Source organism: Rhinolophus ferrumequinum, chromosome 18 (genome assembly GCF_004115265.2).
Source record: "Rhinolophus ferrumequinum isolate MPI-CBG mRhiFer1 chromosome 18, mRhiFer1_v1.p, whole genome shotgun sequence".
NCBI classification, from domain to species: domain Eukaryota; kingdom Metazoa; phylum Chordata; class Mammalia; order Chiroptera; family Rhinolophidae; genus Rhinolophus; species Rhinolophus ferrumequinum.
This window is the reverse complement of record NC_046301.1, coordinates 41,823,105-41,837,831: the sequence shown is the minus strand read 5'-3', so window position 1 is coordinate 41,837,831 and position 14,727 is coordinate 41,823,105. Positions and strand designations below refer to the sequence as shown.

At 41.0% G+C, this 14,727-nt stretch overlaps 1 protein-coding gene across 1 annotated transcript in view; it reads left to right on the top strand.

The window, feature by feature from the left end:
- Positions 1-14,727, top strand: part of DOCK5 (dedicator of cytokinesis 5) — a 186,050-nt gene that overhangs the window by 77,088 nt on the left and 94,235 nt on the right. The window contains exons 6-10 of the mRNA XM_033134262.1: positions 6,080-6,228; positions 8,770-8,905; positions 10,106-10,263; positions 11,396-11,477; positions 13,933-14,062. Of these exons, the coding sequence (XP_032990153.1) occupies positions 6,080-6,228; positions 8,770-8,905; positions 10,106-10,263; positions 11,396-11,477; positions 13,933-14,062 (655 nt within the window). The remainder of the gene's footprint in view (positions 1-6,079; positions 6,229-8,769; positions 8,906-10,105; positions 10,264-11,395; positions 11,478-13,932; positions 14,063-14,727) is intronic.

The window sequence follows — 14,727 nt, the reverse complement described above, 5'->3', positions numbered from 1 at the left end:
ATATTGACATACCTTGCAAACTTACTGGAAGAATTTAGTAGGATCATCTATGTAAAACTCCTGGGACAGTGCCTGGCATACTGTCTTCAGAATGTGACACCCCCTGACTGTCCCCTGCCAGCACTGCTTCACAAATGAGCTGATTAAGGATGAGGAGAAGAAGTAGATGGCACTGTGGAATTTTGCCCTGAAGTCATTTAAGGGTGTGCCCTCCAGCTTCAGGCTGAAGGGATGGGCTTCTTTCCAGCTCTAGGGACTTAACTAGTCTAGGTCCATGGTTTTGAGCCGGCTGTCCTTTGTTCTCTGCTGCCTCTCAGGACCTTTTGGTTTTCCCAACCTTGGAAAGTAGATCCAGTGGGCTGAACTTGGCTTCTTTTCTTTCTAGCCACATGTCTCCCTGCTTCCATATGAGTTCCCCCAGCTAGAAGGGTAGACACCTGTGTATTGATTTCAACACTATTGAATTGATGTAATATCTAAGTTTAACTTTTTAATAGCAACCCAATTGTACTTCCTGAATATGCACAAATCTGCATCCCACATCCTAACCTCGTATTTTCTCACCTGAAAATCAGGACTTGGAAACTGATAAGTTCGAGAATGTTGGGGGTCATTGGGACAAGTTGTTTTGAAAGAGGGACGCTCCTGGAGATGCCCAGGTGTTTGGATGTCAAAGCCATACTCTAAAACATTTCACACTGAGATGTATTTAGCTCAGCGATGTTTTCTACATTCCAGTTGGAGAAATAATGGTTCAGTGAGTTTTGGTCAGGTTGTTATGTCCATATAAGATTGGAAGACTGAATCTAATCCTATCCCCTCATGGAAAAGAGGTATGAGAAGAGCCTGGTGGGTAATAACATATTGGTGAACTAGGCTGTTTCTCACTCAGAGGCAAGTAGATCTTTATTCAATAAACTACTTTTGCTTTAAAAAAAATACATACATATATATTTACATATATATTAAATATATATATTATACATATATTATACATATATATATTATACATATATTAAATATATATATGACATACTGAAGTGGGGGTTGGTGAGCTTGCCAAACACCCTGATTCGCCCTTTCCATCAGTGCATACCCAGGCCGATTAAAGATACTTAAGTCTAATCTTTTCGAACTGGTGGTTATTACTGGCTGCTGGGGCATATGCTCTGAAGTGTAATTAAGCTGGTCTCCCGGTTTGAAACCAGCATCTGATCGCTTATTACTTACCAAGGACCGAAAACTCCCACAGTCCACGTCGGCCTGTTGTCAGGGCATTTTATCTATGAGTTGCCAGCCCTACTTCAGCGTAGGTCTCATGAGAGGCAAGAAGAGATGTGGCAATGACTGGGACAGGGCAACAGTGGTGCTTTGGGTGTTTTTCCAGTTATGTTTTTCTTTTTGTTGCCTGCCTTTCAGGATTTCTTGCACTACTTCCAGAGGTAAAAATTGTCTTTCCCTGGAATCTTTTCTTTAAAAATCAAGCCTTTACGGGGCTGGCCCAGTGGCTCAGGCAGTTAGAGCTCCATGCTCCTAACTCCGAAGGCTGCCGGTTCAATTCCCATATGGGCCAGTGGGCTCTCAACCACAAAGTTGCCGGTTCGATTCCTTGACTCCTGCAAGGGATGGTGGGCTGCACCCCCTGAACGGCGACTGGACTTGGAGCTGAGCTGCGCCCTCCACAACTAAAATTGAAAGGACACAACTTGACTTGGAAGAAGTCCTGGAAGTACGCACATTCCCCAATAAAGTCCTGTTCCCCTTCCCCAATAAAAACTCTTAAAAAAAAAAAAAATCAAGCCTTTGCGAGTCAGGCAAAGCCTTTTGCTGACAGAGAGAAAAGGCCCTAGAAGGGAGTGTGGCAGGGACCGTGGAGGTTCCCTTCTTCCCAGAGGTAGAGTCGGTGTGGCCCGAACACACACAGGATCCAGGACACCATTCTGGATCCTAGGAGTTACAGGTGCTTGGAAAAGAGCATGCAATTAATTGCAAAGAGCTCTGCACAGGTGGAATTTGATATAGGGCCAACCGAGTGTGCGAGGACATCTTCAGTGAGATGGGCAGAGTCAGATACATTTAATTGGGAAGTTGCCTGGAGGAGTCATTTGAGTTTGGTATCACGATCGTAGACTTGAAGACACTTCTTCTTGAGAACGGGTCTTAATGTCCGTCCCTTTATTTTATAGATGGGTGCATCGCAGAGGGAATAATTTTCCAAAGTCACTTAGCAAGTTAATGATAGAACCAGAGATAGAAATCAAGTTATCACACAGTCAGTCAAGCACTTTTGTCTCTGAATCATAAAATCTGCATGGAAGGTTGGTGAACAGAGGAAATAGTGATTTTCTTGCAGGAGGACCAGAGAACAGTCTTTTGAGTGTGGTCTGCATTCTTGGGGAAAGTGAAGAATAGAATCCAGGTTTTCTGATATCCAGTGAGATGGTGCCATTGTCTCAATTACCCCCAGAAATTTCTAAAATACTCAATGGATGACTTAGGTATTCCTGCCAATATTGAAGGCAAAGCTGTTTGTTCTTGTGACATTGTTTTTAATTTCTAAAAAATTCTTAAAAACAAACAAACAAACAAAACATCCAGAATAGAGATGTATATAGTAAGAACTCAGGGATCTCTGAGTAGAAAAGAGGGTGAGACTCGAAACAGATGCAGGAATATATTTGCTGTCTAGTAGAAAACATACTTAGATTTCCCTATATGGTGTAGCTAATCTTCAAATTGAAGCCGGAGTGTTATTTTACATGTCAACTGTCCAAACTTGGTTTTGAGTCCCTCCTGTGTCCCAGGATTGTGCTGCTTTTGTGGAGAGCATCACGACATTAAACAAATTTCCTGCCCTCCGACATTATGTGACAACAGCTGCTAGTGCAAAAGTGGCTGAGCTGAGTGAGGGCTAGAGATAATAGAGAAGGCCCTGCAACAGGCAGACTTGGGCTGTGTAGGATTTAGAAAAGGGGGCGGGAGGGAGGGCATGACAGGGAGACTCTGAGGTCCTTGGCTCGTGGTCTTGTGGGGGTGCTTGGTTTTCCCCTCACCTGTCCTCATATGCTCCCCTAGCAAGGCATGAAGTGTTGGGGACCAGCTATGGCACAGCACAACCTACTTAGAACAATCTTAGGAATGTGGCAACAAAATCCATTTCCTTAAAGTAAATGGAGGAAATTGCTTCCTTTTGGTGTGTTCCAGCTTGTCTATTCAGAATTCATTTGGCAGAGTGAATCAGAGAAGAATGGCTGTCTTCATCCTTCTTTTGGGGGTGAACTTGGCAAACAAGGCTGATATGGACAGGCAATAATTAAATTGCCTTGGATAATGGCTAATATAATCGAGACCAAGAACTTGTAAGCATGTGTCACACAGAGCCGTCTCTCATAGAGGCTTCCCTGGGTCTTTGAGCCCTTTCTTTACCGTATTACGAGACCTAATAGCTTACTTAAAATGAGAAGACATAAACGAAACAAAACAAAACAAAAAAAACCTTAACTAGGAATAGACAAATAGGTTGCAAGAAAGGAAAAATGATTCCCTTTCTGCCTAGCAACTTTGAAAGGTAAATTTTATGGGCTTGATTTCTCACTCCTTTTGCCAGTTTGAAAGACAATGAGATGGAAACGGTTTTTATAGCATTGAATGAAAAAAGTTGGGTTTTTACCTCTGTTTATTAAAAACAGAATTTTTAAAAGACTCATTTTTAGGCTTTTCTAAAAACTGGCTGATGAGAAAGAGGCGACTCAGAAAATACTAAAAGCGTAAAATGTAGGGAGTTTCAGGATTTGAAGAGGCTTGGCGGTTTGTGTTTTTCAGATCGAGGGTGTTAACAGAGCATATTGCAATGCCATATAAATGAGTTCTTTGTCTCTTTTCTTTGCGTTCTCACAGAGTTTTGCACTTCTTTCTGGGTCTTTATCACACGCTGCTAACCTCACTGCTGCCTCCCACTGCCCCCACTTCCGGCCGACTCCGCCTCCCTCCATGTTTACTCTTTATTCAGGAGCGTCTTGGATGTTTTCAGCCCTGATTCTAGTTGATACCTTGCCCAGCAATCTGTTCTTGGGATTGTTGTGAAAGAACATCACTACAGAACATGCTGTACAGCCGTCAACTGTGTGTGTCTGTGTTGTTTTTATAGCAGATAATATTTCCTATAATTTGAGAAGTGTATGGTTATATAAAAATATCATGATTTTTCACTTATAAATAAAAACGAAGTGGTTTCACAGTATATATGGGGTGAGTGGCATTGTGCAAGTTTTTACTTTAAAATCATATTCCAGAAGGGATACACAAAACAGTTCTTCCTGGCCCCTCTCTCTGAAGTGCCCCCATTAACCTACATACAGCCTATCATATCACCCTAATTTATTTATTTTCCTTCTTACACTATTTTTTTATTTAATTAAATGTAATGGGGTAACAGTGGTTGATAACATTATATAAAGTGTCCTGTGTAGAGTTGTATAACAACACCTGTATATGGCATTGTGTGCTCACCACCCAGAGTTGAGTCTCCTTCCGTCACCATATATTTGGCCCGATTTATCCTCTTCATTCTTACCTCTCTTCTCCTCTGGTAACTACCATTCTGTTGTCTGTGTCTTTGAGTTTGTTTTGTTTGTTTCTTTCTGTTTTATATCCCAAATATGAGTGAAATCATATGGTTCTTGTCTTTTTCCATCTAACTTATCACTAAGCATACTTCTTGCACTTTTCATAATCTGAAATTATCTTGTGTTTGTATATGTATATGTAAATACTATATATACATTACATATGTATATATCATACACACACACACACACACACACACACACACACATAGTTTACTTATTTATTACTGTCTTTCCCCCTCTGGAATGTGGCAGGAACTTTATTTCTAGCACATACTAGTTGCCCATTGACTTTTTTTTTAATATAATGAATCCCTAATCATTTAGATAGAACCAAGGTCATAATGGCTTGGACATCAAGTATTTGACTCTTAAAATGATTGAGGCACAAATAATTAGTTGGTCATAAGTTAACTTAGTTCGGTTACCTGAAGTTCTTAGTGAAGCCCACAATAATGGTTTAATCGTTCTAGGTCTATCAATTTTCTAGATGATGCAACAATTATATGGAGGTTTAAAAATAATGTCTAACATTTTATTTTCCATTATCCCTTATCTCTGACATTACGGTTTTTTTCCTCCACCCCTAACTTACTCATGGGGATTTAAAAATAACGTTTTACATTTTATTTTCCATTATCCCTTATCTCTGACATTACAGTTCGTTCTCCATCCCTACCTTTTCATCGACTGTCTGCTCTGTGCCAGCTCCTAGGGATGCAGAACTGAACCAGCTTCTTGTCCTTAAGGTGCTTCCCATCTAAGGGGCGAGTAAGACCAGTCAGCCAAGGCCAAGGTTCTAATGCTATGACAGGAGTTGGGAGAAGGACAAGCAACTCATGGTTAGGGTTTTGAGGAAGAGACTCTGACTTGTAAGTGGAGATTGAAGAAGTAAGAATTAGCAGTTGGCGGAGTGTGTGTGAGTGAGTAGGGGATGAGCATGGGCGTAAGTTCAGGGGAAGAGGAGAAAAGTGGTTCTAGGTAGAGGAAGTAACATATTGAGAGGGTCTGAAGCACTCGGGAGAAATGGGCAGAGCTTTGCATGGAAGGAGTGTAGATTTTTGAAGTGGAGATTGATGTAAAATGCAGCTGGGGATGGGGGCAGGAGCCAAGATGGGAACAGATTTACAGTGCTACCTACTGTGTCTGGAGGACAGTGGAAATCTCTGGAGGGTCATAAACAGAATCTTACAGTGCATGGATGATTTGATTTGCTTATGAGTTAGGATGATCCATTTATCTTACAATTGCTTATGTTTCTAATGTTAATGGGGAATGGAGTGGGAATGGCACAGGGCAAAGCCATCCCCTCAAAGTGTACAGCTTGCTGTATAGCAAAATTAATTGGTTAAATAACACCTTATAACAAATCAAGTCAAAAGATGTGCCCATCCTCCATCACACCTTTTTTTTTTTTTTTTGGTCCTTTTCTCCACCTCATTTTCCCATCTTAGAACAACAAAGTCACACTCTTCCGCCAGCTGCAGCAGATGACGTACAGCCTGATCGAGTGGCGGTCCCAGATCCTGTCTGGAACACTCCCCAAGGACGAACTGGCAGAGCTCAAGAAGAAGGTCACAGCCAAGATCGATCATGGAAACAGGTAAACCAGGGATGACTTTTCACCGAGAACTTGGAAAGAGATGAACCCATTCATGCTAAGGACACAGCTCACCACAAGCTTCTGATCTTAGAGTTGGCAAAGAATAATGTTTAATGCTCTCTGTTTTGCCTTGGAAAACATTTAATTTTGTTGAAAAAAATTTGGCGGTGCCCTTCCTGGGCCAGGCCCTGTGCTGGATCTCTGATCTCAAGGAGATGATAGAGGAACAGGGAAGGTGGGGCTTAGATCCAAGCGACTCCACTGCCAAACAAACTGAAACGGACTGAGCATCTGAAGCCAACATTTTCAGAGACCTGGGACGATCTCTATTTTTATTTTAACAATGGATTTTAAATCAATGTCAGACTCATTCTCTCTCTCTCTGTCTTCCCCTAACTGGGACCATTGTGTACAGTGTGTGAAAATCAGATTTGCCGGGATAGTAAAATATGTTTTTAACTTGTTGGTTATGTCTCTAGTAACTTCTCAAGACTTAAATCACTTCATTAATCTTCTGATTAGCTCAGACAGATACGTAGGTTCTAGATATTTACTACCTTTTAGAAAATGAGAAATTCAGTCAATTCATCCATATTTATGGTGACCTAGGATTCATCCCTCCTGACCAGCTCTTTTTAAAAGACTGGGTTGGTTCCTCAGTTTGTTTTTGTTGATGATCTATTTGACATTCAGTCTCATTTTCTAAATTTCTTCAACTTGTACATATGTACATATGTACATATGATTTTTTTCCTTCCCCTTTCCCCCTACTACTTCTCCAACCTTACAACTCTTGGAAATGCTTCAGAGACCCATTAAAAGACAGGTCATTACCCTACTCGTTTAAATGTTGTAGACTCTGACAACTGTATTCAGAAATAGCTGGGTAAACATAGCGTACAACATTTAGATTCAACCACTGTTTATGCAATCTCTCTTTTGTACTTCACCTGTATTACTTGATTATAACTCTAGGATGTAGCTGCTGTTCCCATTTTATGGTTAAAGAAACAGACCAAGTGAACTTAAGTGATTTGCTTCCAAGTCGTATAGATAATAAGTGGGAAACCTTACATTTGAACCCAAGGCTTCCTATTCCATGTCTAATGCTCCCTTTTTAGGGTTAAGGATGAAGAGTTCCTTCCCTTGTCACTTGTCCGTTCATAGGACTATAACCAGAGGTTGCCTTGTCAGTCATGTAATGCTGGGGGACTCTTAAATCAGCAGAGGTATGGGATAAGGCAGCTCCCCCTTGCACATATGCTGGCTCTAAATTTTGGGGCCTTGTCACAGTAGGACATTGGCCCAGAGGACCCCAGTCTCTGGCACAGGCTGTCAACATCCAAAAAAGCAGGACATGCCTGCCTTCCCATTCCAGCCTTTGGAAGCAACTCAAGAAATTTCAGCAGCTCCATCAGTGCATCAGCGATCCAGTCTCTGAGCAGCCACCGAGGCCCATTGCTCATGAGTCTGGGTGGCCTATGGGTCTGGCTGGCAGTGAAAGGAACTTGCCGGATTAAATCAGTTGATGGAGATGCTATAAAATACGGAAGAGGGAAATTAGGCATTTTTGCTTTCTTTCCAAAGACTTGGCATATTTCACTGTTATCCCTGTGCTTTCTTGTTGTTTGGACACCCCTACGCCCAAATTGCTGGTGCCTGGAATGTGCATTGGGCGTGCAGATAGCAGTATCCTGTTTCCACCACATTCCCCCACTTCTTGGAACGAAGGAATTTTTTCTACTTCTGTGTGCACATTGGGCATAAAAGCTTTGATGGGGATCGTGCCACGCATAGACCATATAGCTCTGACTTTTCCTGTGCAATACTCAGAGCTATATATTAACACAGCCAGGTGTTTTCTTGTGCCAGTTGCTGCCATAAAAGCTAACTGGTATAGATATTATATTACATGCTTTACATGCATCATCTCATTAAATTCTCCCAATAACCCTGAAGGGTGGGGAATATTTACAGATGAGGAAATCAGGGCTTTGCAAAATTAAGGAAATTACCCAGAGTCACCTTGTTATAGCAAGAATGAAAGCCAAGATTCAAATTCTGGTCTAACTGACACCAGAGCCCATGCTCTGAGATGGGTTAGGGGATACCAACAGCTAGGAGTTACTTCACTGATCTCTTTTAAGACACTCTTGAATTAGGTACTGTCCCTTTAGGTACTATACCTTTAAGGGAAGTGGAGCAAGCCCCCAAATATCTGGGTATTTGTCTTTCATAATTCCTGTGCCAAACAACAGAAGACGTGGGAAAAGAGGCATCCGTCGGAGGAATTTGGTCAGAATCAGGGCCAATTGTGCCTTTTCTGGTGAGGTTCTGTAGACCAAATTACTTTGCATCTCATTATATGAGTTTGGTTAAAATTATCACAAGTTTTCTAACATTGTTGTGATATGGAAAGGAGGAAAACCAGTGAGTCATTCTTAACTTCACTGGTCCAGCACCCATCCTTTCTAAGTATGCGTTCTTGCATGAGGACTCTGCAGTAAAGAGGAGAACCAATGGCTGCTTTTTTCTTTCTAGAATGCTTGGGTTAGATCTGGTAGTACGAGATGACAATGGAAACATCTTGGAACCAGATGAAACTAGCACCATTGCCCTCTTCAAGGCCCATGAAATGGCCTCCAAAAGGATTGAGGAAAAGATCCAAGAAGAAAAGGTACCCATTCTCAAATGTGCAGATTTTGGCCACTGAAGTTCCATTTTTGCTTTTGTTTTGAATGAGAGAAACGGAATTGTTGACGACAGTGATAGAAACGTTGTTTAGAAAATCATTTACATCCTTGTTTTAAAAACAAAACATAACAAAAAGAATGAGGGAGCTATATGTATTGTTCTGATATGGAAAAATTACATACACACACGTATATATATATATACATATATGTGTATACGTATATATGTATATACATATACGTATATGTATGTGTGTGTGTGTATGTGTTTGTATATATCGAGAGAGACAGAAACAGAGCAAGCAAGATGCAGAACAATGTGTATCAAATACTATTACTCGTGTTTCAAAAAAGAATATACATACATTTGTGCTTGCTCTGTGTCTAATAACTCTGGATTGATAGGAAAGAAATTGATAATTAATGGATGCCTCTGGCAAGGAGAGGTGGGTGGAAGAGAGTCTTTACTGTGCAAGCTTCTGTATTCAGTGCATATATTACGATTTCCAAAATAAATAATTATAAATAAAATGAAAGATTTTGAAAGTAGTAATAATTGGACATTAAAAAAAATTAGATACAGAAAAAAGAGAAAAAAAGTCACCTATATTGTGACTGCCCAACCATATTGATATTTTGGTATATATTCTTCCAGTCTTTCTGTTGTAATGAGTGAAGTTTTCTGTTTTTGTGTTTTTTTCTTTAGTGTATAGGTTCTATTTCTTTAGCACAGTTGTGATAAAATTTCATTGTGTTTCTGGATCTAAAGGCTAACCATGCCTGGGGGTGAAGCCTTTCTGGTGGAATCTCTTGTTTGCAATGAGAGGTATTCCCAAAAAGAAGGATAATGAACCATGACTTTCATCCTTTTGAGGTTCATCCAGAAGCCATTGTGAGAGATGAGAACTTCTTCAAACTACTAAACTGAGTTATCACCTTTAGACAACATTTATTGAATTACTTGAGTTCAAGGCTCTGAACAGGACAGTCTTGAGCATCTAAATACTAATGATTATATTTCGCTCATTTGATTATTTGTCCACTTAGATATACTTTCTTCTCAGTAAGTACTTCCCCTCTTGGGTGGTAATTGTATTAGTAGCCCATTTGCAGGCAAATGTCTTTGCCGGTATTTCCCATTTGCTGAAACCAAGATGCTTTTCTCTCTTTTCCTCTGTGTACAGTCAATCATGCAGAACCTGGACTTGCGAGGCCAGCCCGTTTTCAGGACCGTCCATACATGTGGCCTCTACGTGAACTTCAAGAACTTTGTTTGCAACATCGGGGAAGACGCAGAGTTGTTCATGGCACTTTATGACCCTAACCAGTCCACTTTCATCAGGTAGTGAAGACCTAAGTCATCTGCTATTGACCTTGCAAAACTACCCTGCCATTACCTATCCCCTTCCCCGGGGAATTCTTTGCTAGGTGTGAGAGGAGAAGCTAGAAAAGAGGGGGAAGATTTCTAGGCAGGAGGAAATGAAATGCTTTGGGCTCCTGAGCCTTTGTCTGGCTGCTGAAACAGTGCAGTTGGTGTACTCCCTGGGTCTTAGGAGTCCCATAAAACGCATCAGAACACGGAGAGAGGAACAAAGAAGTCAAAGACTGTAGAGAAGGGTGGGGAGGGATGAATGGGTGGAACACAGGATTTTATGGCAGTGAAACTATTCTATATACTATAATGGTGGAAATGTATCATCATACATTTGTCCAAACCCATAGAATGCACAACACCAAGAGTGACCCTAATGTAAACTGTGGACTCTGGGTGACGATGACGTGTCAGTGTAGGTTCATCAATCATAACTAATGACCGCTCTGGTGGGGATGTTGATAAATGGGTGGGAATGTGCATGTGTGGGGCAGGGGGTCTATGGGAAATCTCTGTGCTTTCAGTTCAACTCTGCTGAGCCTAAAACTGCTCCAAAAAGTAGTCTATACCTTTTTTTTTTTAATGACTAGAGGGAATGATACTAGGCTTTGTTTAACCGTACAGTGGCATTACTGCTGGGCAGCTAAGAAAAGAGATTTATTTTGGAGAAGATGGTTAAAAAGTCATTATTGACAAATTGCTTATTTCTAAAATAGACATTTATTTGAGTGGAATAATGTGGATTCCAGAGGATGACTGTAGAATGATTATTTTAAAATTATATTCTTGATTCGGCAAAGCTGAAACTTTTAGACAGAGAATTAGAGCTGGAAAAAAAGACCCCAGACAGAATCTGGTAGTATCTGCATCTGTCCCATCTTCAGGAGTGCTGGTCACGGGGTCATCGTAGGTGTGTCTCATGGAGCTGGGCACACTTCTCCAAAACCAGGACACCAGACAGTGTTCATTAGTGGGCTACACCTGCCTGGCAAACTTAGCTGAGCTTTTCTGGGCCTTCCTTTCACCGTTTAAGTCTATACTATGTTCAGTGCCACCCCCAATTAGTCCCTCATTAAAAAATCGTTTTTTCCTCCTTCACCAGTGAGAACTATCTAATTCGTTGGGGCAGTAATGGGATGCCCAAGGAAATCGAGAAGCTTAATAACCTCCAGGTGGTCTTCACTGTAAGTCCTACCTTATGTGTAATCATTTTCTTTGTTCATGATATTAGCGGATAGACATGATAAGTTTATGGAAAACATAAAAAATGAAATGATGAAAATAAAAATGATCATAATTCCTCTAGCAGGAATAGCCCATTCATTTTTCAACACATATTTGTTGTGCACTTCTTAGATGCCAGGCACTGATGTGGGCACGTGAGATACCTCCGTGAACCCATCAGAAAAAAAATTCCTATGCTCTAGGAGCTTTTGTATGAATGGGAAAGACAGTAATACACAAGAATCAAGTAAATGAGTAAATTGTGTAGAACATTCGAAATCATAAGTGCCTGGGGGACTTGGGAGTTTGGGGACTGGGGGAGGGTGGGTCAGGGCAGAACTCTGTAGGATGGAGCCTTTTGAGCAAGAACTTGAAGATGACGAGGGAGGGAGCTACACAGATAAAGGGGAAGAGCATTTCAGAACAAGGTTATTGGTCAGCAAAGATAGAATCTAGACTTTGTTTGTCTGCATATGTTTCATGACCTCCCTCCCCGAACCCAAGGTAATAGGAGTGCTGCTGTATATTGATCAAAGGCCAGGAAACATAGTATTGGGCTATGGCTCGGAACATGGTGACTCTCTTTCTCTTAGGCTAAGATTTTCTTGGAGTTCTCTCACTTTTTAAAGACATCAGTGCTTGAAATGCCCTAGAGCTGCTTCCACCAGCTCTGAGAAGCCTGCGTGGGTAGGTTTCCCCAGCTCCCACTAGGCCTAAAGGAGATACTCCCTTCCGTTTCTCCCTTTTTTTCCCTTAGACCGCACCCATATTTTATCTCCATGCTCTCTCACCACTCCTATGACAAGGAAAGCAGAGCCTAGGGTAGAGCGCCAAATGAAGTGGTAGGAAGGGGCAGTGGTCCCAGTACAGGCTCATTCATTCATTCATTCATTCATTCCACCTTATTATTCATTCCTTCAATTAATACCCACCCCTAGGACAAGCATGGTCTGATAACTATCCCTGCACTGACTCATCTATGTTTTCACCACCTGGTAAATGTGGACGAAAAAGCTCTTAGAACTCTTCCTGAAACCTCCCCCCAACACACACAGCATTTCCTCATTTCTGAGATCTGTGAGTTTTTTTCCCCCAAATCAAAAGGCATTTATCAGTTAGTGTGTACATTACAAAAACACATTATAAAAGGTATTATTGAATCTTTGGTTCTTCCATCTTCTAATCAATACCACAGAGCTGCAGTTTGCCCCCGAGCTCCACTCCTCCCACCAATTAGGATCTTCTGGCATGCACATTTCATGTCCAGCTTTTTCTCTTACATAAAATGTGGCGAACATTTCCTTTGTCATTAAACAATCTCCAAAAACCTCACTTATAAATTATTGCATTCTATTAAATAATATCAGTGTGCCACGATGTAAGTAACCAGTCACCTGAAGCCTTTATCTTTCTCTTAACAGAAGCCTTACAAAACCTAGAGTACAAATTCAAGGTTGATATTATCATTGGCATATAGTTCTATCTTGGAGACCTGAATTAACTAAATTACAGAGGATGGATTTGGAATGATTGTTTCCAAAGTAATTCTTGATTCAGTAAAGAGGCCTTGGACAGCTGTTTCATGAAAAAGATTTGAGATACAATTAAATTATTTCTGATGTTAAAGTGAAGGAGATATGTGAACTCATTCATGGGTTTACTCACCCACTCTTAGGAATATAAACAAGTGTAGAACATGAGCCCCAAAGAACCAGAGACATTTCATCTGCACATCTCTCATTAAGCAACATACACAGAAGATGCCTCTTATAAAACAGATGAACGATTATAGAAAGCAGTATGTGTAAATTTGGGTGTTATAGTTGCCTCGCAGGATTGTTTGGAAGATGAAATGAAACACCACAAGCACATACCCAATAAATGTCACTGTATGCAAGTTTTAATTTTACTTGACACTGAAATGCATCCTGTGCTCAGATAGGGTCTTGGCAGGATATAGAGTAACAATGACAAGTGTCCTGATTTTTAAATACCTGGCTTCAATAGATGAATTAATCGGATAGGGACTCTAGATTGAATATGATCTGATTTATAAATTGGAAGTAGGAACTGGGGAATAAAAAATTTCCCATTTTGCATAGTCCTTTTTCTCTGACGCCATGTTAGCCCATGGGTGAGTTGGGGGAAGAGAGGAGGCATTCTGACATTTCAGCGTTGGGAAATATGCTATGAGCAGTGTTCTGTGGTAGAGTGAGAAGAGAAATGAAGGTGACAGAGTGATGCGGCATGACCCCCTTTGCATCTTCTTACATAAAATGTGGTGAACATTTCGTTTGTCATTAAACAATCTCCAAAAACCTCGCTTGACCCTGTAGGGACAAGTGAAGGAGATATGTCAAGGAGATACGTGAACTCATTCATGGGTTTACTCACCCATGCTCTCTGCCCCTGTAGGACCTCAGCAGTGCAGACCTCATCCGGCCCCGCATAAGCCTCGTGTGTCAGATTGTCCGGGTGGGCCATATGGAGCTGAAGGACGGCAAAAAGCATACCTGTGGGCTCCGAAGACCTTTTGGAGTAGCAGGTATGGAAAGACAAGAGATGAATGCAATATGGAACAGCCACTCTGAAAAACAGTGTGGCGGATCCTCAAAAAATGAAATAGGATTGATGATCCAGCAATCCCGTGTACGGTTATATACCCAAATCCCGTGTACGGTTATATACCCAAAAGAATTAAAATCAGTGTCTCGGGGAGACATTTGTACACTCATATTCATAGCGGTATCCTTCACAATAGCCAAAAGGTAGAAGCAACCCGGGCTGTCCAGCAACAGCTGAATGGATAAACAAAACGTGGTGTATCCATACCATGGAATAAATATCATTCAGGCTTAAAAGGAAGGAAATTCTGACACATGGCCACAACATGGATGAACTATGAGGATATTATATTAAGTGAAATAAGCCAGTCACGAAAAGATAAATACTGTCTGATCCCACTTATATGAGGTATGTATAGAATAGTCAGAATCATAGAAATTGAAAGTAGAATGGTGGTTGCCGAGGGCTAGGAGAAGAGGGAAAAGGGTACGTAGAGTTTAGTGGGGACAGAGTTTCAGTATGAGAGATGAAAACATTGTAGAGACGGATGGTGGTGATGGCTGCACAACGTGAATGTACTTAATGTCACTGAATTACATGCTTAAAAATGGTTAAAATTTAATATTACATATATTTTATTTACCA